This window comes from Chiloscyllium plagiosum, chromosome 21, assembly GCF_004010195.1.
Source record: "Chiloscyllium plagiosum isolate BGI_BamShark_2017 chromosome 21, ASM401019v2, whole genome shotgun sequence".
NCBI lineage: Eukaryota > Metazoa > Chordata > Chondrichthyes > Orectolobiformes > Hemiscylliidae > Chiloscyllium > Chiloscyllium plagiosum.
The window spans coordinates 35,586,930-35,611,351 of NC_057730.1; the positions used below are offsets into that span (position 1 = coordinate 35,586,930).

At 38.1% G+C, this 24,422-nt stretch overlaps 1 protein-coding gene across 2 annotated transcripts in view; it reads left to right on the plus strand.

Moving 5' to 3' along the window:
- mad1l1 (mitotic arrest deficient 1 like 1) overlaps positions 1-24,422 on the plus strand; it is a 906,958-nt gene that overhangs the window by 244,147 nt on the left and 638,389 nt on the right. For both annotated transcript variants that reach the window (XM_043711818.1, XM_043711819.1), the window contains exon 12: positions 8,677-8,814. In XM_043711818.1, coding sequence (XP_043567753.1) covers positions 8,677-8,814 — 138 coding nt within the window. The remainder of the gene's footprint in view (positions 1-8,676; positions 8,815-24,422) is intronic.

The following is a 24,422-nucleotide window of genomic DNA, read 5'->3' on the forward strand; positions in this document are numbered from 1 at the left end:
ATTAGTTAGAGGGTCTAGGTGGGTTACTCTTCGGAGGGTAGTTGTGGACTGGTTCGGCCGAAGGGCCTGTTTCCACACTGTAGAGAATCTAATCTAATCGTACAGCAGGGAAACGTTGGAAGCTTATTGTTAGCTCTCATCAGGACTGATATTGTCTGATAGTAAATGAGTTAATCCATCCCCAGATGAAAATACATTTTCACGGCCTTGAATGTTACAGTAATGACAGTGTCTATTGATGTTCGCTTCAGGGAAATAGAAGCTTAATGATTCTACTCTCCAGGTGGTCTACCATGTCTAGAATCTTGATTTACAGCTCTGTCTTTGGTTCTCATTACTACTTTACATCACAAATGTGATCTTGTGCCATGAAGTTGCTGATCTGATTGAGTTGCTGATTAAAGAGCAGTGCTTCATTGTTTTACCATGTTGTTTGCATTTGTGCTGGACTCTGACTACCACCAAGCAAAGGTCAACCTTTTGAATCTAGTGGCAGTTCACACAAAAGCCACAAAAAGAACTATAAAGAAAAGTAAGATAGGTTATGAGAAAAAAAACTAGCTCAGAATATAAAGACAGGTAATAAAGGTTTCTATAAATACATAAAACAAAAAAGAGTGGCTAAAGTAAACGTTGGTCCTTTAGAGGATGAGATGGAGGAATTTAGTAATTGGATATGAAGAAATAGCCAAGGCATTGAATAAGTACTTTGCGTCAGTCTTCACAGTGAAGGACACAAATAATATGTAATTGACACGGAGACAAAGATAGATGAGGGCCTAAAACCAATCATTATCATGAAAAAGGTATGTTGTGCAAGCTAATGGAGCTAAGGGTAGACAAGTCTCCTGGCCCTGATGGAATGCTTCCCAGTATGCTAAAAGAGATGGTGGGAGAAATAGCAAATGCATTTGTGGTAATTTTCCAAAATTCACTGGACTGTAGGGCAGTTCCAGCAGATTGGGCAACAGCAAATGTGACAGCACTGTTGGTGTGAAAAGATGGGGAATTATAGACCAGTTAGCTTAACTTCTGTAGTGGGGAAAATGCTTGAAATAGCAAGGCATCTAGATAAATATTGTCCCATTGGGCAGATACATGAAAAGCAAGTCATGCTTAACTAATCTCCTGGAATTCTATGAAGACATTATGAACACGGTGGACAACGGGTACCCAGTAGATTTTCAAAAGGCATTCGACAAGGTGCCGCACAAAAGGGTGCTGCTTAAGATAAAGATACAAGATGTTACAGGCAATGTATGAGTATGAATAGAGGATTGGTTAACCAACATGAAACAAAGAGTGGGAATAAATGAGTGGTATTCTGATTGGCAATCAGTGACTAGAGGTGTGCCTCAGGGAACAGTGTGGGACTGCAATTATTCACAATTTACATAAATTATTTGGAGTTGGGGACCACGTGTGGTGTGTCAAAATTTGCAGATGACAGTAAAGTGATAGAGCAAAGTGTGCAGAGGACTGAAACTTTGCAAACGAGTGGGCAAAGCTCTGGCAGATGGAGTACAATGTTAATAAATGTGAAGTCATCCATTTCAGTAGGAATAACAGTAAAAAGGGCTATTACTTGAATGGTAAGAAATTGCAGCACTCTGCTGTGCAGAGGGACCTGGCTGACCTTGTGCATGAATCACAGAAGATTGGTCTGCAGGTGCAACAGGTAATTGAGAAGGCCAATGGAATTTTGTCTTTCATTGCTAAAGGGATTGCGTTTAAAAGCAGATTTATTATGTTGCAACTGTATAGGGTGTTGGTGAGGCGATACCTGGAGTACTGCATCCAGTTTTGATCTCCTTATTTGAGAAAGGATGTATTGGCACTAGAGGGGATGCAGAAGAGGTTCACTAGGTTGATTCTGAAGTTGAGGGGGTTGGCTTATGAGGAGAGACTGAGTAGACTGGAATTGTATTCATTGGAACTTAGAAGGATGAGGTGTTCTTACAGAAACAAATAAAATTATGAAGGGAACAGATAAGTTAGCAGTAGAGAGGATGTTTCCACCATCTCTCAACATTCTGAGTGTAGCCTCAGCTCCACATAACTGTCCTCTTACCATAACCCTTAATTCCTTTACTGTTCAAAAAATTATCTATCTTAGCTTTAAAAAGCACAGCAGGTCAGGCAGCAATGGAGGAGCAGGAGATTCGACATTTTGGGTATAAGCCCTTCATCAGCCCTTCCTGATGAAGGGCTTATGCCTGAAACGTTGCCTCTTCTGCTCCTTGGATGCTGCCTGACCTGCTGTATTTTTCCCCAGCACCACACTTTTAGACTCTGATAGCATCTGCAATCCACACTTTCTCCTAAGGTGTTTCCACTGGCCGGTGAATCTAGGACAAGAGGGCATAGCCTCAAAATTAGAGGGAGAAGATTTAGGACTGAATTGAGAAGTAACTTATTTACCCAGGGGATTGTGAATCTATGGTATTCCTGGCCCAATGAAGTGATTGAGGTTTCCTCAGTGAATGTTTTTAAAGCTAGGATAGATAATCTTATTGAAAAATAAAGGAATTAAGAGTTATGGTGAGAAGTTGAAACTTTATTGCTGGAACAGCACAGCAGGTCAGGCAGCATCCAGGGAACAGGAGATTCGACGTTTCGGGCACAGGCCCTTCTTCAGGAATGGTTATGGTGAGAAGACAGGCAAGTGGAGCTGAGGCTACGAAAAGATCAGCCGTGATCTTTTTGAATGTTGGAGTAGGCTCGAAGGGCCAAATGACCTACTCCTGCTCCTAGTTCTTATATCTTGTCATGGAGTCATAGAGATGTACAACACGGAAACAGACCCTTCAGTCCAACCCGTCCACACTGACCAGATATCCCAACCCAATCTAGTCCCACCTGCCAGCACCCAGCCCATATCCCTCCAAACCCTTCCTATATATAAAAATGTTGCAATTGTACCAGCCTCCACCACTTCCTCTGGCAGCTTGTACACGTACCACCCTCTGAGTGAAAAAGTTGTCCCTTAGGTCTCTTTTATATATTTCCCCTCTCACCCTAAACCTATGCCCTCTCGTTGTGGACTCCTCCACCCCAGGGAAAAGACTTTGTCTTTTTATACTGTCCATGCACCTCATAATTTTGTAAACCTCTATAAGATCACCCCGCAGCCTCCGACGCTCCAAGGAAAACAGCCCCAGCCTGTTCAGCTTCTCCCTATAGCTCAAAGCCTCCAGTCTTGGCAACATTCTTGTAAATCTTTTCTGAACCCTTTCAAGTTTCACAACATCTTTCCGATAGGAAGGAGACCACAATTGCATGCAATATTCCAACAGTGGCCTCACCAATGTCCTGTACAGCTGCAACATGACCTCCCAACTCCTGTGCTCAATATTCTGACCAATAAAGGAAAGTATACCAAACGCCTTCTTCACTATCCTACCTACCTGTGACTCCACTTTCAAGAAGATTATGAACCTTTTGTTGAAGCACTGAAATGGCATAGTGTCAATGATTCATTTGCTTTCCATATCATGGAGGTAAATTAGTGGTGTGGGACTTTACTCTGATTGGAATGACTTCTGCTTAGAAATCTTTCAATCAAACCATGGTTTGGATGTATTTCTTTCAAGAAAAGAGTAGATACTGCTCTGTGGAATATTAGAAGCCTCCCTCACCATTACCAAAAAAAGCAATTCAAAGTAGGTGTGGCTGTTTTACTGAGCCCCCTGTAATGGTAAATCAGTAGGTCTCTGCTTATATGAGCTTGGTCTCTATGTGAAGTATTTTTATTGTGAGCTTCACCCTTGAGGGAACAAATCTAGTTCCTTTTTGTTGATCATGTGGAGTTGAAAGATGGAGTGCATAAGTTGCTGAACATAATTATTAGATACTGATCTGCACTGAGCAAACAGAAGAAGATGGTAGTAAATTGTCTGTTCGACAAATGTGATGCAGAGATGAAGTTTAACATGTTACCACATTTACTGGGTCTGGAGTGCTCTGGTCCTAGAGTGCAAGCTATTTTTGTTTGGACAATCATCCACATGTTTTTGCCAAAATGCACTTTATAAATGGTATAATAAATAAAGTGTAAATTAAAAATGTGCATTAATTAATTATTCTTGATTTTTCAGAGAATGTGGGTATCACTGGCTGGTCAGCATTTATCGCTGATCCTTAATTGGCCTGACGCATGTGTGGTGATCCGTTTTCTTGAGTCACCGGACTCCTTCGGGTGAAACAACATCCAGAATGTTGTTAGAAAGCAAATTCCAGGATTTCGTCCCAGTGACTTTGAAAGAATAATGATATTGTTCCAAGTTAGGATGATGTGTGACTTTGTGAGGAAGTTGTGTCTGATCATGCTCCCATGCATCTAGTGTCTTTATTTTTGCGGTTGGTAGATATTGTATGTTTGAAAGTTGTTGTTGAAAAGACCTTGGTGAATTGCTTTAATGCATCTTGTAAATGGTACACACTCTTGCCGCTGTGCATTGGCGGTGGAGAGAGAAGGTGTTAAGATGTGATGGATGTGGTATCCGTCAAGTGACCTGCTTTGTCCTGGATGGTATCAAACTTCTTCAGTGATAATAGAGCTGCACCCTTCTAGGCAACTGGAGAATATTCCATCACTCTCTTGACTTCCATTTTGTAGAGGGTAAATAGCCATGAGGACAACGGATGATGAGTTAGTTGCTGAAGAATTCATAACATTTGACCCACTGTTATAGACATAGTATTTATATGGCTGTCAATTCAATTTCTTGTCAATTGGAATCCCCTCAGGAGTTGATAGTGGAGTATTCAGTGATGGTAAACCATTGATCATCGTATGATCAAGGTAGCTGGTTTCAGTTGTATTTAAGGTCGGAATGAAATCTGCAGTGGGATTGCCTCACATGATGTATATGGCAACTTGAAACACCACCTTACTAAAAGTCACAAAAATATTTTCATTCTCATGGCCGTTGACCAGAACTGATCAAGCCATGCTTTTGTTCCTTAAAGTCCATATGGTTGGAGAGCTCAAAGTGATTTATTGCTTTACTACTGAAATGTTCTCACCAGCTTCTCGAAAATTTCCTGGGTTATTTAACATATGCCTCCATGATCAGTATAAAATGTTGCTGTTTAATCTTTGAATTAAATCAGCATCAAATATTCTAAGTCCCTGCTACCCACTGTACTGTAGCTATGTGTAATAGGACCCCAAGGGACACTTCCATAAAACCCTTACTTCCCTCCAAGGCCCCAAGGGACACTTCCATAAAAATGCAACCGCAAGAAATGCAAAACTTGCGCCCACACCTCCCCCCTTACTTCCCTCCAAGGCCCCAAGGGACACTTCCATATCCGCCACAAATTCACCTGCATCTCCACACACATCATCTATTGCATCCGCTGCACCCGATGTGGCCTCCTCTATATTGGGGAGACAGGCCTCTTACTTGCGGAACGTTTCAGAGAACACCTCTGGGACACCCGGACCAACCAACCCAACCACCCCATAGCCCAACACTTTAACTCCCCCTCCCACTCCACCAAGGACATGCAGGTCCTTGGACTCCTCCATCGCCAGACCATGGCAACACGACAGTTGGAGGAAGAGCGCCTCATCTTCTGCCTGGGAACCCTCCAACCACAAGGGATGAACTCAGATTTCTCTAGTTTCCTCATTTCCCCTCCCCCCACCTTGTCTCAGTCAAATCCCTCGAACTCAGCACCGCCTTCCTAACCTGCAATCATCTTCCTGACCTCTCCGCCCCTACCCCACTCCGGCCTATCACCCTCACCTTGACCTCCCTCCACCTATCGCATTTCCAAAGCCCCTCCCCCAAGTCCCTCCTCCCTACCTTTTATCTTAGCCTACTGGACACACTTTCCTCATTCCTGAAGAAGGGCTTATGCCCGAAACGTCGATTCTCCTGTTCCTTGGATGCTGCCTGACCTGCTGCGCTTTTCCAGCAACACATTTTCAGCTATGTGTAATACTATACTTCATTGCTTATATGTCTCCTATTTTTCCTGTCATACAATCTCAAGGTTTTTATGAACAATTTTGAATAAGACAAGACAACCTCAGTTAGGTAATAATGCATAAAGCGTGTTTTTGGATAACTGAATTATTTAATTTTATTCTTCTATTAACTAGTTTGCTTAAAACTGGAACGGTGATTTAGGACAGCTGAGGATCAAGTGCAACAAAATCACCTAAGTGAGTGGTCTAAATTAAAAATGCAAAATAGAGAAACATTCATTTTGACCAAAAGTTCTTGAAAAGTGCTATCAAGCAACAAACATCAGAGTCCAGTTTAACAAGATCAGAATGTCCAAAGTTTTAGTTTTTGACTGTGATGGCAGAGCATCAAGGATCAATGAGTCTTTATAGTCAGTGTAGTAAATGGAAGTGTTGCTGATATTAAAAAATAGCTTGAACTGAGGTGGTGATGTTTGGAAAACACCAAACATCTGTTATGTCTGTTATGTCATAGAATGCTTATTCCCAGTGAAGATGGGAAATTTGAATATTTGAACCAGTGTATTATGAGGTTTTTGCTAATGATTTGATTTCATCCCCCCATAATTTTTTTCTTTCCTTATTTCTCCTTTTCAATCTTCACAACTCATGCTAGGGTGGAATTCCATTAATAATGATGCGAACTTGCTGTATTCTATCTACTGCCTCATCTTCTTTATAAATGAACCGGTGACTGAGCGTAGGTGGATTTTTGACTGTCAGAGGACTGTATGTTCTTCCCTGGCACAGTGTTGCCTCTGAGGCAATTTTGACATCATTGGATAACAATGAGAAAGAACCCCCCCCCCCCCCCCCACCCCCGCCTCACTTGCTCTTCCCTTCTGATCTCTATTATCCCAGATTCCCTGGGTTTATCTGTAATCTCTTTTGGCTGCCTCCAAATGCTGAACATTCACAAATTTGGGACCAACTAGAAATCGAATCAGAAACGTAACTATTGTGTTACCATTGATCTTCATTTCATTTAAGTTTATAATCCTGGATGGTTTTATGTGGGCCCTGTTGCTCTGCCACAAACATAAATTCAACTTTGATATGTATTTATAATTTGTATATCGCAAACATAATTTCAACATTTGTATTTAGAATTTTTTGTCCTGCAAAGCTGTTTATGCAGTCTTCCTTATGCTATACCTACTGCATGTTTTGTTTTTTTTTGTGTAAAATCAAGTTAAAACTTAAAAGTTTGTTTTGGTAATTCAGAATTATATTTGGAATTAGTTAATCCCCAATTTTAAAGGTTAATAGCAATCAATTGCTTGAGCATGAATTTAGGAGTGAATAATTTTTTTTGGCATTGAAGTTTTTTCTTAATTAAAATAAACAGAAGTAGTAGGAATGGTTTACTAATAAATTACGAAGTCCCACAGTCACTCAAGCTCTTGACAAAATTACTGCTTTGTGAATACCTGTAGGTTTTCATTATTCTTTATTCACCTCAATTCATGGATTACATGCATTTATATAATTAGTGAAACATTGTGTGATCATACCCAAGTTGATTGTGGAATTTTACCAAAAACTTGGAGTGCTTAGTATTAAATGGAATGTTGGTGATGGATATCTGAAGAAGGGAGGAAAGACTTTGACACTGAGGAGATTGAGTTTATTTAAGACTAATTTAATTTGATAGCTTTTCAGTCTAAAACAAGTGATTACAAATTATTTTTCATTCCTTTTCTGTCCTTCTATTTCGCCATTTTGTGAAAAGAGGAAAAGGCAATCATTTAAACAGCTCCTTGTGAGGTCTCAGGATGATTCACCAAAATGCTTTTGAAGTGTAGTCATTGTTGTTATGTAGGCAGCAGCAGGTTATGTAAGAACAAGGTCCAACGAACAGCATTGCAATGACTGAATAATTTGTTTTAATAATCTTGGTTGAAGGATAAACAGTTACACTTCATGTCGCTTAGAAAATCTACACTCAAAGTCTTCTGTCCCCTGCAGCTTACTATCCATGATAGGTGAGGGCAACCTGATTTTCATATTTTCTTTCTTTTTCTGCGTGAGAAAGAACTCAGCCTGCATATGGTTGAAATGCAGATTTTGAATCTTGAGATGTCCCTTATTATTTCATTGTTGGAATTCTAGTCATTTGGTTGACCCCCTCATTCTCTCAGATTTTAATGGTAGATTAATACTGTGATAGGTAATCTTGAAAAGACCTTGCAGCTTGTTGCCCATGGAAACAGAATAAGTTATGAATGAATTCTAATGTGGTCCCACACAGCATGATATGTTTTCTCTGAATCTATCTAACTCAGCTTTTACCATGAGCAACAGAATAGCCTTAGTCAATAATCCTGGGATTTAGTGAGCTTTGAATGTCTGAGATATGGCAATGTTATCGAACCAGGAGTGTCCTTCTATTCTCAGTTGTGGCTCAGTTGTTGTAGTGTTTTCTCCTCTGAGTCTAATGATTTTGGGTTCAAATCGAAATCCAGATCTGGAATGCACAAGTCAAGGCTGATGGTCCAATGCAGTAAAGTGCTTATGAAAGTTAGTATATAAAATGTGAAAGTCAAGGCTGACAGTCCACTCTAGTGAAATCCTTTGTTGGTTGCAAAGTGCTTTGAAATACCATGTGTTCATGAAAAGTAATGTACAAAATGCAAGATTTCTTGGTCTTGTTTAGTTGCAAGTATAATGAAGAAACCTTCATTTTTGTGTTGCAGGCTCGTGATGGGATGAAAAGCATTTTGGATTCTTATGACAATGAGTTGGCCAGCAATTATTCACCACAGCTGAATCGAAGGGTCCGTGAAGCAGAGGATATGGTGCATGCACTACATACTCATATTTCAGAGCTGGAAGTAAGCAGCTACTGAGTTCATTTGTTACAGAGTAGACAGTTTGATAAATTGGATGCAGTTCTGGGTATTTGGAATTTGCTGATTGGATCACAGTCTCTATGAAGAATATTCATAAATATGCATTTGCATTAAAATTACTTGGAGATTACATTACTGTGGTCTTACTAATTACATTAAAGCCACCCACAAAAAGACATGGCCATCAAAGCAGAGATCTGAGGAACTTGTGTAGAGTGTAAGTTGTACACATACAATGGTGTTGGACTGGGGTGTATAAAGTTAAAATTCACACAACACCAGGTTATAGTCCAACAGGTTTAATTGGAAGCAATTAAACTGTTGGACTATAATCTGGTGTTGTGTGAATTTTAATGTTTATAATGTTAGTGGTCATTAATGAATCCATGAAGAAATTCAGAAAAAGCTTATTTACTTGATGATGGCGATATATAACACCCACTCAACCATGCAGAGAACTTGAAGTGATCAGATAGATGCATCTTATGGAAAGCAGTGTTGGTTAGATGAGAGAAAATGAGGTAGTGGGAAGCTAATGTGATGCATAGTACTGGGACAGACCAACTCGGCTGAAGAATTTGTTTCTTTGTCGTAAAACTTCCACGTAATAAATTATCTGAATTAGCTGTGATTTCACACATTAGGGGAAAAAAATACTTTTTTTCGCTGTATAGGCTTGCCAAATGTTTTTCATGTTGGTAATACTTGAAAATATTGTAGCATTAATAACAAGCCATTTTTGATTTTTGGATTTCTTTTTTGTGGAAGTTGAGTTTTGAGACAAATAGCCTTTTAATATGGGCAATCAACAAGTAGAATAGTTGAGATAGTACCTTACCATGGGGAGGTAATAGAGATTGTACTACTTAAAGGTGAGATCAAATGGACTGAAGACTTGCTTCATCCAACTCTGTCTTGTATTTTGATACAATTGGGTTAAAGTGCGTTACAGCAAACTGACAATGAAAAGTTTCACATGTTGGTGATACATGTTTACATTACAATTTAAATTATGCTTTGTTACAAAAGTTTTTCAAAACAGTGCCAGTTAAGGAAAAGCCTATTCTGCGTGGTTTTCTGAAATCAGAAAATTTTACTGAAGGAAATATCTGAACATTTCCAGCAATCCTCTGTTGCTTTTATATTCTGGTGTCATGCTAGTTCACCTATTTGAGTTAATAGCTCTAAATTATGTTATCATACTCCTTTCTTATATTTTTGGTGCCTTTTATTAGTCGTTTAATTCTTTCAACACTGATGGTCAAAACTATTTGCAAGTGCTTTACACTGACTACATAATAAGTGTGTTTATCACAGCTATTTTGCAGAAGTCTCTGCAGTTTATGTATGCATGTGATGCACTCAGCAAAAGCATTGAATGATAAGTTGAGATGATAGCTTTTGTACTGAATCCAGAGTCAATTAATTCTTATATTATGACTGACAGAGTAAAATTTGTCATGATCTTCCCATATTTTGAAACTGAACTTGGAATGGTGTAAGCATTTTGGATTTCAATTGCTTGGCACATGATACTTAATTAACATTCCACTGTAAACTCCTTTTCTCCTCCAGTATACTCGATAAGCTTACAGCAAAATATTTTGACTCAACGAAGTCCTGTCATTGACATGCACACAGCTGCATTCTCTCCCCTTCAGCTTCACCCCCAAGTTCTTACAAGTTTAATTATTGAATACTTGTGCTGGACTAATTCTTCACTTTGCTGTCCATGTTGTGAGACTATCTGTCAGGTGAAGTAATTGTGTAAATTTAATCCAAATATTTGCTGTTTTTGCTGTCCATTTTAAAATCTGACATAGGTATTTAAGCAGGTCACTATCTACTACTTCAAATATTAGTTTATGAATTTAGTACAGCCTTCAATTTTTATAAGAATCCTGAAATGCAGGTTTGAATTTACATTAGTGGTAATTTTCTGACCAATGATCCAACTCCCTTCATTCACTCTATCTGTGACCTACAGTGGCAGCAATGTGTACCATGCGTAAGATGCACTACAGCAACTCACCAAGGCTCCTTCAATAGCACCTTCCAAACTGCAGCCTCTTCCACCTCGAATGATGAGGGCAACAGACACATGACAACCCCACCACCTGCAGGTTCCTCTCAAAAGTCTCACGCTATCTTGACTTGGAACTATACCGTTGTCTCTTCACTGCTGCAGGGATTCTACATGTCCTTTCCTAATAACACTGTACAAGTACTTATCCTCATGGATTTCAGTATTTCAAGAAGCATCTCATGCATCCTCCCTCGTCTCCGGGACAGTAAGGGATGGGAAATAATTTCTTGGGTGACCAGTGATGTCACATCTTGTAATGTCTGAAAAATAAAATTCAGGATGGGTAGTGAGTTTATACAGGTTGGACTGGATGTTAGCGACCAGTTTGGTAGATTTAGTTTTGATTTTCAAGTTGGAAAAATTACTTTAGCGGGCAGACCACCTGGCACGTTGCTTCCTTATACTCACTAATGATCTATGTTCTTTGGAAATCAAAGTTTGCATTATGGTTTGGTTCGTCACCTGAAGTAGGGAAGAACTTTTTGTCCAGTTCTGTTGCGCACTAATCTGTGATCTACATCAAAATACTTTGACATCACTGATGTGTGTGCAGTGACCTCCCACAGAATGCCAGAGCCAAGGTCAGGACAAAGATCAAAATGGCAGATACCACCTCAGGTGGTGGAGCCAGCCAGGACATAGCATATCACTCACCCCGGTATATCCAGCAACAGAGTACTGCTGCTGCACTTGGTAAACATCTTCCTTCAGGAGGACGTGCGAATATTGTGGAATAGGATGGGCAATAAATGCTGGCCCAGTCAGTGACATCCTCAGCTTCTGAGTGAAATAAAATAAATAGTGATGCCAATGCAACTCAACTGGCTTTTTTATGTTAAACACATGTTGGAGCTTCTCGAGTCCACATCCTCCACAAGGAGCACCACCAGCTGATAGGTAATGATGCACTCCCACTGACAGAAGCCCTCAAATGAACCACATGTACTCACCTGAAGTTCTGTAAGCCTCACTGAAAGTCTATGTTTTTCCCAGTCCCTCTTGTTGATAGCACACTTGCCAGTTGATTGCCAGCATCAGCAACTGCAGCTTGGTAGCTGATCTAGGTGGTGCAGTCCCAAGTCTCAACCTTTCATAGAAAATCTGGACTACCCACAATCTATTGATTACAAGTCAGGGATGATGTGATTTATTGTCCAAGTGAAATATGAGAAACAGAAATTGTGACTCGTCCAGGTCAGACCATTGCTCACACAGTGAACATCTGCCTGAGAGGTGCTTCCCTGGTCACACCATCACCTTATATGCTGTGTCAGCGAAAGAAATTTGAATGGATTGTTAACTTCAGTATCAGACAGTAACTACTTCCCCAACTGGAGGAGGAAACGAAGGGATGAACAAGAATTGCTGACCTTGCAAGTGACTCTTACATAACATATTTGAATAATTAAAAAAAAAAAATTGCAGTGCTATGAGTACTCTTATCACAACATCTCAAGGCAATGGGAAATGGCCAATAAAACCTCAGTCCCATTCATAGCTTGAGACTGAATTTGTGGCTATCATGCTTCGAAATGATGAAAGATCAGTGGGCTGAATTTTATCATTGTTCAATGTGAGAATGTGTATCATTTATCATTCTCACATTGTTCTTTATCAAAACCTGTTATTTCATATACCACTTGAGATCAAGTGGTCAAATGATTTGCATCCAGAATTTCAGGATAATTGTCCATTTGCCAGTTAAATGCATACAATCGTGGACTGATGAAAGTCCTTGTTTACATGGAGCTTCCTCACTACACCAGAGCTGGATTGGCAGCTAACCAAGTAGGGATTGGGAAACTGGATCATGCCAAGAACTGGTTACTCTGATATGCTGTGCCATCTTGATCCTGTATTCTTTTATGGTGTAGTGTATTGATTGAGCATGGTTCTACTGAAGGTTGTTGACCAGAGATACAAACCTTCCTGTACTCTCTCCATGGATACAGTATTTAGTTTTTCTCTTTTGATAGTGCAAAGTGTTGCACTGATGCACTTAGCTAGAAGTACTCATAATTGACAGAACAGAATGCCAGACTGAGCTATAATTTCAAGTTGTGACCTTTGAATTATGAAAGGAAGACTATCCGTATTATTTCTGCTTCAAACTACCAGACATAAAGTATATTTCTGGGGTCAGAAATTGTTTTTGCACCTGGCGGCTGAACATATGGTATTTAATGTGCCAGCTTTGTCAAATTTCCAATTAATTGATTGAGCGTACATATGGCATTGTTGAGACATAAATCACTTCAGCACAAATTTTCACATTAACCTTCTCACCAGCTGAGAAATGTTATGGGAGCCAACAAGCTGAGCGGAGACAAACTATGATGAAATAATACTGATGCTAAAATGAGTTGCAGTTCTGCATTCAAAGAGCAATCTAACATTCTATCAATAATCAAATTTCATATCTCTAGTGTCTGATTTTCGTTTGTTAAATTAGATGATTTTCTCCATTTCTCTGACGATGAAGCTACCTGGCCCAAGTGGCTACTCCACATATATGCCTTTGATTGGTGAATATTTACAAACTCATTCAGCAGTGCAAGAGGGCATCATAGCTGGGCCCATCCAAGTCTTACTGAAATTGCAACTGTGTTTTGACCGTCATTAAAATTACATTAGATAGTTGTAGGGAAAATATTTCCATTTATGGAGGAACCAAAACCAAAGCCACAACAAAAAGAGAATTACTAACCAAGTAATGAACTCAGGCAAACTTATTAATTTGAAAATAGCTGAGAATGTAGAACTTGCAGACATGTGGAATAGTTGAAACAAGTAGCAGATGTGTATTTAAGGGGAAGCAAGCGAAGGGAGTCATGCATCTAGCACTGTCAGCCAGATCTGCTGGAAGGGAATTACTCACCACAGAGTAGGGTCTATTTGAGCCTAGTATGTGTGGGTTTCCTCTAGATCCTGTCACCTTGCATTACAGTGATGTTCTACTAGAAGCTCAGCTTGGCTAAACTGATCGACAACCCTTTGCACACTGACCTGTGAATGCACACGGGCTGCATGGTGACACCCAAACGAAGGAATGAGAGATAATACAGTGAATCTGCAGTCCACTGGAGGAAAACCTCTTGGAGTGGAATGTATGAGGAGTAAAGTTAATCAGAGAGAGCTTTATTAACCTGCACTTAGTTTTGTTTTTTTTCATCTCTCTTGGCCAGCTAAAAATCTCCCTGATGTGGAAGCTTTTTCTGTATTCTGTGTCTGCAGAGGTTATTGTTGTCAGCTTCATAGTTATAAATATTTTATTTCCAGCATATGAAGATTCTCGTAGTCCTGTAAATCAAATAGAAAATGAAGATCTTTTTGTAGTTCCTATGGAATATGACTAGTTGATTGATTTCATTGGCCTTGGGGAAAATCATAATTTCAGCTCAGATTGCATTGATGGTTCCACGTATGAAACTTCCAGTTTTTACATCAGCTGATGGAATTTGAATATCATTAGATCATAATTTATAGAACAATGATCATCTCAGGAAAGACCTACTTGCACGAGAGGATGTGAAATGGAGCATCACTTGACCAGTTGCTGGATTGAAAGATTTCTTAGTGAAAGGATATGAGGAGAAATTGAGTAGATGAGATTGGATTCCCTGGCGTTTAGCAAAATGAGGGGTGATTTAATTGAAACATACAGATAAGTTCTGAAGGACTTGACAGGATGGATGTTATGAAAATATTTTCTTGGGAATCTAAAACACATGGTCACATACTGGCCATTAAGGATTATGATGAACATTTTTTTTCATTTGTGAATCTTCGTAATTCTCTGGCCCAGAGAACTGTTGATATTCAAACACGACATTGGTGAAAATTTCTTATGTACTTAAGAAAAATCCAATGGTTAAAGGGATAGTGTTGAAAAATAGATTTGAGATTAAAATCATCATAATTCTATTCAATAGTGGAGTAGGTTGAAAGCCCAATTTATGTTTTTCTATGAGGTTAAGTAAGAAATGTTCAAAATAGAAAATGTTAATTTTTTTTTCAACAGCAAAGAATTTAAGTTGGATCAGTAAATTCCACAACTTTCTTTTTACTCTCATAGAATCATTGCATCAGTCAAAAACAAAGGGATAGATATTGGAATCTTACTTCTTCCAGGCTAATGTGGTGCAGTGTGATAAATAATAAGTGTTAACTAAATGAGGATGCATTTATGGCTTGGGGCTACTTCAAATCTTTAACCGCATGATTTTAGTTAAGCTGAGACAGGAGGCTGATTACAGCATTAAAACACAGCTTGAATGTGAAGTTCCAGTGAAGTTCCATATTAGTTGAAATCACATAATTCAATAGAGACAGAATATTGCATATTTGACGTTGCAAAAATGGAAGTTTCGTTCTTAAATTTAGCATACTCATTCCTTTCGCACTGATTCTTATGATATGGTCGCACAAAAAAAAAGTGATTTTTTTCACTTCATTATAAGCTTTGATACCATATGTTAAAGAAAGGCGTTGATTTATACAGTACTTTTCAGAGCTGTAAAATGTCCCAAAGTGCTTTGCGTTTTTTTGTACTTTTGAAACAAAGTCACTCTTATAATATAGCAGGCAGTTTGCACACAGCAGGCTTCCACAAACAGCAGCATGAAAATGACCAGATAATGCAGTTTAACTCCATACAAACATTTGAAATATGAGTAGAAGTAGACCATTTGACTGCTCTAGCCTGCTGCTTTATTCAATAAGTTCATGGCTGACTTTTTTGTTTTTTGAATTGCATATCATCTGTCCTGATGATTTTGGATTTCCTAGCATAATCGAACTCAAATTACCTCTGTCTTTAGATATTTAATGACGCTGCCTCCTCCACTTTCTGGGGCAGAGAATTCTAAAGTTGTTTACTGAGAGAAAAAAAATTAATCTCTGTCTGAAAGGGTGATTTCTAATTTTGCGACAGAGATCTGAATTCTGGATTCATCTGCAAGAGAAGTCATCTGGTAAATCTCCTTTGAAGTATCTCTGACCCATTTACAACAGTTCTGAAAAAGAAATGAAAAGTGCGCACAATATTCAAGGGGTGGTCTCATCCGAACCTTGTATAATTAAAATATAATGCTATTACCTTTTGGTTCGGTGCTGCACCTGCATACTGACCTCTTGTGTTTCACGTACCAGAATACCTAGGTGTGTCTGCATCTTGGATTTATGGACTCATTCTCTGTTTAAGTAATACTTTGCTTTTGTTTTTGTTTTTGTTCTTCCTACCAAAATGAGCAATTTCACGTTTTCCCATATTGTACTCCATCTGCCAGTTTTTGCCCACTCATTCATTCAACCTGTCTATAGCCGTCTGCAAATTCCTTCTGTGTTCATTCTATACTTTAAAACTACCTTTGTGCAAATTTATCCACCGTGCCTTCACTCTCTTCATTTAAGGAAAAGCTGAGACCTGAGCGCAGATTCCCCACAGGACTCATGCTGGTGACATGTTATCAATCAGACAACGAATGTTTATGCCTACTTTGGTTTCTGCCAGTGAACCAATATTATTTTTGTGTTAATATATTGTCCTCTATGCCATGAGCTTTTCCTGCACTCACCTTTGATAAGGTGCCATATCAAATGTCTTCTGGAAATCCAAATACTTTGTCTACCATTTGCAGTTTATCCGCAGTGCATGGCACTCTGTCAAAGAAGTCTAATAATTTAGTTAAATGTGATTTCTCCTTCCCAGAATCATGCTGACTCTTCCGATTCTCTTTCATTTTCTAAGTTTGCAACTGTAAGAACTTTAATGAGCCATTGTAACTCCTTCCCCAGGGCAGATGTAAAGCTAATGTACCTGTAGTTCCTTGCTCTGTGCTTGGCTGCTTTCTTGAATAGTTTTGTTCTATTTGCCACTTTGGAGCTTGAATGAAAGCAAGTCAAAACTGTAGAACTGTAGATGTTATAGACAAGGGAATTCTCTTTGTGATGAGTAGTGTAAAAGGATATTGTTGGGTAAGGTAGAATATTGTATTTTAAGTGTTTGAAATGTTTTGAATTGTATTGTCTGTAAATAGGTTTATTTGATTTTTTTCTTGTTGTTTTGAGTAATAAACATATGTCTTATTGTTAGGCCAGATCTGTAGCATTGTGGGCTCCTGTTTCAATGAAAGACCACCTTATTCATTTAAAAATAAACAACATATGATCTATGAAGCCAAATTTCAGACTTGATCTGACTTTCTGCAATAATAATATCAGTTAGGATAATAATATTTTGGGCTCTTGAGGGATTTGAATTCATTGGATTTAAGAGGGATCTATGTCTTTTCATTTTAAAATAATGAGTAGGCTGTATGTTCTAGACACTAGTTGGCTATGTTATGATACCTCTCCAGATTTGATGATGGCTTGGATTTGCCAAGAAGTTTCCAGGGCTGAAGATATATTTGTGGATTATTTGAAACCTTTGACTAAAGCTAAACTGAGAGTGTCCATAAACAAATTGGAGTTAGAAGTAAAGGATGTCATAAGGATGGAATTCTTCAAGTGATTATCCAACCTTTAGAATTGGAAGAAAAGAAACTTGAAAATGAGGTGTCATAGCTGCAATTAGCTAAGGCACAATTAGAAATGAAAAACTGAAATTGGGGGAGAGAAAGAGAAATTAAAAGACTTGAATTGGAAGAGAGAAAAAAGCAGAGGGAGATGGAATTAATTCAACTATCTTCAATGAGACAAGAAATTAGAGGGCACAGGCATGGCCATGAAACAGCTTGAAGCAAAGGAGGATGGGAGAGGTAGTTGTTTCAGAGACAGGTAGAGGGATGCCAAAGTAGTAAAAAAGGTGTAGTACTAAAAAGTGGTGTACATAAATTAGCATGCTTCCATTGTAATAAGACAGGATATAGCCAAACCAGTTGATGAAAGTTAAATGGGAGACAGATTACAAAGATGTCTCAACAATCTTCAGAAAAAGGGGCATCAGGAAAGGGAATAGGTATTAAAACTGTAGTAGTCGTACAAAAGGAACATGTTTCCTAAGCACCAATCAGAAGGGAGACATGGTCCAGTACAATCAGGAAAATTGTGTTTCAAAAATCGATAAGGAGAAACAGACAAATGGGCATTCTTGAGTATTTTGTCTCTACGGTGAGCTCTTTACATATGCTTCCAATCAAGGAAGTAAACCAATAAAAATATTGAGAGACACTGGAACAAGTTAGTCACTGACGCTGGCTGGTACTATTTCTCTTTTAGCAGGGTTAATGGAGGAGAAAATGCTGGAGGAGTTGGATTAAAGAGTGGCTTAGTAAATGGAGAGGTTATAGTGGGAGTAATGAATCAAATTTTGAAAGGAGACATTTTGATTTGGGAAATGACCTGCAGATTGGAAAATATTGACCTCTCAAAGGATGTAGAACAACTAGTGGAGGTAAAATAAATTAAAATATTACAGGTGGAACATTCTGGATTACTTCCTGACCATGTTGTGACTAGATCTCAGGTCCATAGAATTAGACAGGAAGATAAAGTAGTCCATGAGGCATAGAGCTGATTTGTGAATTCTGGTCTCCTCAGAAAGTCCAAGACAGCAGTCGACAGTGAACCCTGTTTTTATATCTTTTTATATGGTTTTCTGGAACATTCTGCTGTTCTGGCCAATCAGGGAGACTCACTTAATAGTCTGAAACCGCATCAATCATTTGGATGGCAATCTACTGTTTTTTTTTGTATAGCAGGACCTGGTACTTTTCTGTCTGAACCCTCCTTTATTTGGTAGGTAGACTGTTGGGGATATGTCTGTCCAGGATAACTATTGCCTTTTACATTATGCAAATGCCATTTGCACATTTGTTTGCACTGTATCTGGTGTGTGTTTTGTGACTTCAGACTTTACTTGGCCATTGAACCCAGCATCCCTTGCTCTTTGGCCAAGTCAGTCTATCTGTGTTTTAGCAACCAGGAAGCTAAGTACTTTTACAAAAAATGGATGCAATAATGATAGTGGAAAAATTAGTTCAATATTTAATGAGATATAGATTATTGAAAGAAATGCAGCCATTTCACGGTTCTGATTTTAAGTTACAAAAATTTTAAACATTGAGTAGTTTGTGACTAAAACAATTTGCATCTTCTGTTTATTACCCACTATCTCAAGGCAGATTAGAAAAGATGACATCCACGTTTGAAGGCCATGATTAGAGCTTATTAGATGATTAGAGGAATATGCTTTTGATTGTGATCAGGGAATTCTCTTGTTACTATTTGGTATTAGAAGCAATTCTGAGTTAATCCACTGAATTTAGTCCTTTTGAACTAATATGAAATAACTACTTAAATCGATTTAAAGAAAAAAAATTATATACCAAAACTCAGAAACTAATCTTCCAGACTATGTGTTGAATTTTAGAAAAAACTGACCAAAGCATCTGATTCGGCTAAAAACCATTTGAAGAATGCTCAACAAACAATGAAAATTATAGCAGATAAAAAAATCAAATTTTGAAATTGTGTTGCTGGAGATCAGGTGTAAGTGTTGATACCTGCCATTTGGATTCTGTGAACTGTATGGTGAGTCACTGAAATTAAGTTCACTGGATCTTAGCAAATCATAAAAAAGACTCAATGATGTAAATTATATAATGCATATGCCTAATTGGAGTGAGAATCAATGAGTACATAATATTAACATGTTAAATAGATATTGGCAACTTCTGTCGAATAATACAGCCAAAGAAGTATTGTCTTTTCTAACTCTGGATGTATTTATCAATGTAAGTTATGCTGTTTGGACTGAAAAATGTACCAAGTTTCTAATTAATTAATCCATGAAGTCATTGAAGAGTTATGTAACTGTTGTTGGCACTGTTGTTGTTCGTAGCCAAACCTGGAAAGAGCATTTACACCAATTGACTGAACTGTTTGGCTACAAAAAGCCAATTTCGTTATAAATCTGGCTAATAGTGAATTTGCCAGTACTAAAATGACTTTTTTTAAGTCCACATTGTGTCCATGGCCAAGTAACACCCAGAGAAGTGAAACTAAGGACTATTTGATTTTTCTCTTCTGAGAACAAGTTATGAAATTTTATGAAAGGACTTAATTGCAAGTTATTTTGAACATCAGCACTTTTGTTATACCTTTAAACAAATTTGTTGAATGAAGGCATAAAATGTGAATGGACTTAGGAGTGCCAGAGTTCCTTTGGAAACTTGAAGGCTGTGCTGGCACCAAGATATAAGATGATGTTCAACTTGGCTGTTGACACCATGATATTGGTGTGGGAACTGTAGTACTTTAAGATGATGAGATGGGGATGAAAGGCCTGTCAGTTGTTCTTCAAAGAAACGAACCGCATGATAAAGAAAATATTCAACAATGAGAAAGAATTAATTTCGTGTTGACTCCACATCATTTTGAAGTATACATCAGCAATAATATGAAATTAATTGTTATTTATACAGATCACAAATCTTTGATTTTCTTGCAAAATCTAGGACAAGAACTTAGTATTGTTCTGTATTGCTTTATTGTCCAATTTTATAATTTGAAAATTATTCATCTAACTGAAAGAACAAATGTTATTGTGATGTATTATCAAGAACAGAAATGACAGACATAATGCTGAGGTACCCATGAACCAATGTAACATACGGTTACGTTTTGACTCATTATGTGCTTAATATCCATATGTTACACCTCTTGATATGACTTTGAAATAGCGTTAAGATAGTTTTTGATAAGTAATGCAACTGCCTCTTGATGCACTTTTTCTCTGGGACGAGATGTGATGTAATGTGTATGATTTGATATATATTTGATTATCATTTGTATTCGAGTATGAAATTGAACATTTCGCATGATAGTCTTTGACTGAGTGTATGAGGGGTTTTAATGATTATCTTGTCATTATTGCAGGAGCCCTGGTATTTTGCAACCAGTATACGAAAGTTTCTGGAATTCTAGTGAGAATTTGTTTGCATTGAGAGAGTTCTACCTGTTCACAATAAACATGGATGCATATTAGACTACAGTCAGTCTTCTTGCTTTGGGGAAACACCCAAAAACTTGGAATTTTTTTGGTTTAATTTTGTAGATATCATAGTTGAAGGTGGATGTATGAAACCATTCTCCTAGAACAAGGAGATAGTTGGAAAAGTTTGAAATGAGTTATTTCAGTATAAAGATTTCAATTTGAAAGTTTGAGTGCAGAGGTGTTTGGTTAGAACCCTGAAGTTGTAATTGGAAGTTGAGACGGTCTCAATTCAGTTGTGTGAATGCTCAAAGAAGAGACCATCTGTCTCTTAAGACTGAGAAGAGAAAACAACAGTTAAGTCAAACCTGATATGTGATTGGGAGAAGAATGTTTTCTCTGCTGTTTGTAAAGGGTTGCTGTTGGGATAGATTGAATACTGTATTTTATATACCCTTCCAAAATCTTTCAAATTGTATTTCATGTAAATAATTTGATTTGTCCAATATTATCTTTTCTTTTGCATAATAGACCTCTGTTTTAATGTTCAAAGCAGATTTCAGATTTGGAGCATTGTGTTTAAGTGAGAGTAAAGAGACGAAGTATGATCTGTCAAGCCAGATTTCAATGTGGGATCTGGTTTGACCAGTAACAAAAACAACTGGGATCACAAAAGTTTTCCAGTTTTTGAATGCAATCCATCAATCTTGAAGCAGGCTATAAGTTCACTTTTGGCTCCTTGTTGGCTTTGAAATAATGCAGAATTTTGTCATTATCAATATAAACGAGCTCCAGTTATTATGACTCAGTTCAGTAATTACATTGTCTATCATAAACTTAATATCCTTTTTCACGAGCTAATTTCTGTAGATTGAGTCTGTAAGGTTATTGTTATGTAGATAATGCCCTCCTCTACATTGCCATCACATATTGCCTTTTCTGATCATTCTCATAAAACAATTTATGTTATCTTTGTAAGTTACTTCTGAGAATCTTGTTGAAATATCCATTCTTTTAAAAAGGTACTCCACAAGGTGGCAGATAAACATTACTTGCCGTTATAAATAAGTTACGTTGGGATGTTTCACCATCTGTTTTGATTCTTTGACTTGTTGGACTTCAGAAGACCTTTGTGGGAAGGATTTTTATTTCTAAGGTTGACCTGGAATGTGAGCATGAACATAGCAATAATTATGGGTGTGATTGAAATCTTCAAATTTGAACATTTTTAGTAGCCTTATCTTATACGTTAATAGTATTTTGCCACCTGTATCTCACCATACAATGCATCATATTAATGCAGGAGAGATCTGCACTATGTGTTATTAGATTTTAAATGCTGTGCATCTTAAGACCTTGATATGTGGGCCCATTTTTTATTTTGCAACTAAATGATGGGATTTCCTATTGTCAAATTTGACATCCACATTAGATATCAGCAGTCCAAACATGGATCATGAATTCAGTCTCCGGACCCTCTTGCAGTCCAAACGTGGATCATGAATTCAATCTCTGGACCCTCTGCCCTAATAATGTGTTGTAATGCCAACCCAAGTGGAATAACTTCTGTGTCATTATGTATTTTCTATTTTTTTGCTATACCAACCAGACAAGTCTCTGATTCCATGGCAAAGAATGCCATTGTATAGATCAGCTTGAAAATGAGATCTTTGCTGACTAATTTACTTCCTCATGGATTCTTAGCCATTAGTTAGAGTAACATTCTACTTGTAATGAGATATTTGTAAGCAACACAGGAAACCTATCATTTTGTTCAGAGCACTCAGCAAAGTAAACCATGTGAATCAATGGGCTTGAAACAACTGCTGTGGCTGAAGATTACTTACTATTATGTGACAGAAATGTTTGAGGTTGCAGAAAGCTTTATTTAAATTTGGTCCCCTCACATTGTGGGTTATAAAGAAAGGTTCTCAGTCGGATCACTAGCTAGTTTTTAGACTTTCATTTACCATGATCAGTTTAAGGAAGTTAAAACTTTTACTTCACACAAGAAACATACACTTCAAGAGAATTGAATTGAGACCTTTAAAATAAATTACGTTAGGTAAGGAACATCATAGTAAATAATATACATGCAGAGATAGGTTATTTGTAAGGGAGAATTGTGGACCACTGGAAGAAGTTGTCAAAAACTGTGTTCACCTGCTATGTGCATGCAGGAGCTGAATGAATTTTTGAGATTAGCCAGCATGCCTGTAAGTAGGAAATAGCTATTTATTAAGAGTTAGTGTAACTGTGGACTCCTGCCTTTTGGGTCAGGAAAGAATTTTCCAGTGTTGCTTTGCTCAACTTTTGTCTCCTCTTTTGCCCATCTTAGGATTATGTGCGGAGAACAAAACAACGCAGAACTTGCTTTTTGTCTGCTCTTCCATTGGAGTGGTGTTGCAGATTGATTTCTTGAGGCAGTTTTGATTTACAATTTCTAGAGCCTTATTAGTTTTATTGCTCTCTGAAGGGAAAGAGGATAGCACTAATGTTATCCACTTAGCTGTGGCAAAAAAATATATTAAGGTTGGATGTTTCTTACATTGTTAGTTTAATTCTTGTGAGGAAGGCTCATGATATGATTCTATCTTTTGCAAATGTGACTCCAATGTTTACAGAACTATGCGTAGCGTTAAGCTACACTTAATAAACTGTGTATTAAGAAAGGGATTTTAGTTTGGAGTTCTGAGAGTGGTACTGGGTTGCCTGGAAAGTTGTTTACGTGCATTTGTTAAGACTAAACAAAATCCTTGAGGAAAATACCATAGAGTCATAGAGATGTACAGCATGGAAACAGACCCTTCGGTCCAACCTGTCCATGCTGACCAGATATCCCAACGCAATCTAGACCTACCTGCCAGTACCCTCCAAACCCTTCCTATTCATATACCCATCCAAATGCCTCTTAAATGTTGCAATTGTACCAGCCTCCACCACATCCTCTGGCAGCTCATTCCATACACGTACCACACTCTGGTGAATAAGTTGTCCCTTAGGTCTCTTTTATATCTTTCCCCTCTCACCATAAACCTATGCCCTCTAGTTCTGGACTCCCTGACCCCAGGGAAAAGACTTTTCTATTTATCCTATCCATGCCCCTCATAATTTTGTAAACCTCTGACGCTCCAGGGAAAACAGCCCCAGCCTGTTCAGCCTCTCTGTATAGCTCAAATCCTCCAACCCTGGCAATATACTTGTAACCTTTTCTGAACCTTTTCAAGTTTCACAACATCTTTCCGATAGGAAGGAGACCAGAATTGCAGGCAATATTTCAACAGTGACCTAACCAATGCCCTGTACAGCTGCAACATGACCTCCCAACTCCTGTACTCAATACTCTGACCAATAAAGGAAAGCATACCAAACTCCTTCTTCACTATCCTATCTACCTGCGACTCCACTTTCAAGGAGCTATGAACCTGCACTCCAAGGTTTCTTTGTTCAGCAACACTCCCTAGGACCTTACCATTAAGTGTATAAGTCCTGCTAACATTTGCTTTCCCAAAATGCAGCACCTCGCATTTATCTGAATTAAACTCCATCTGCCACTTCTCAGCCCAT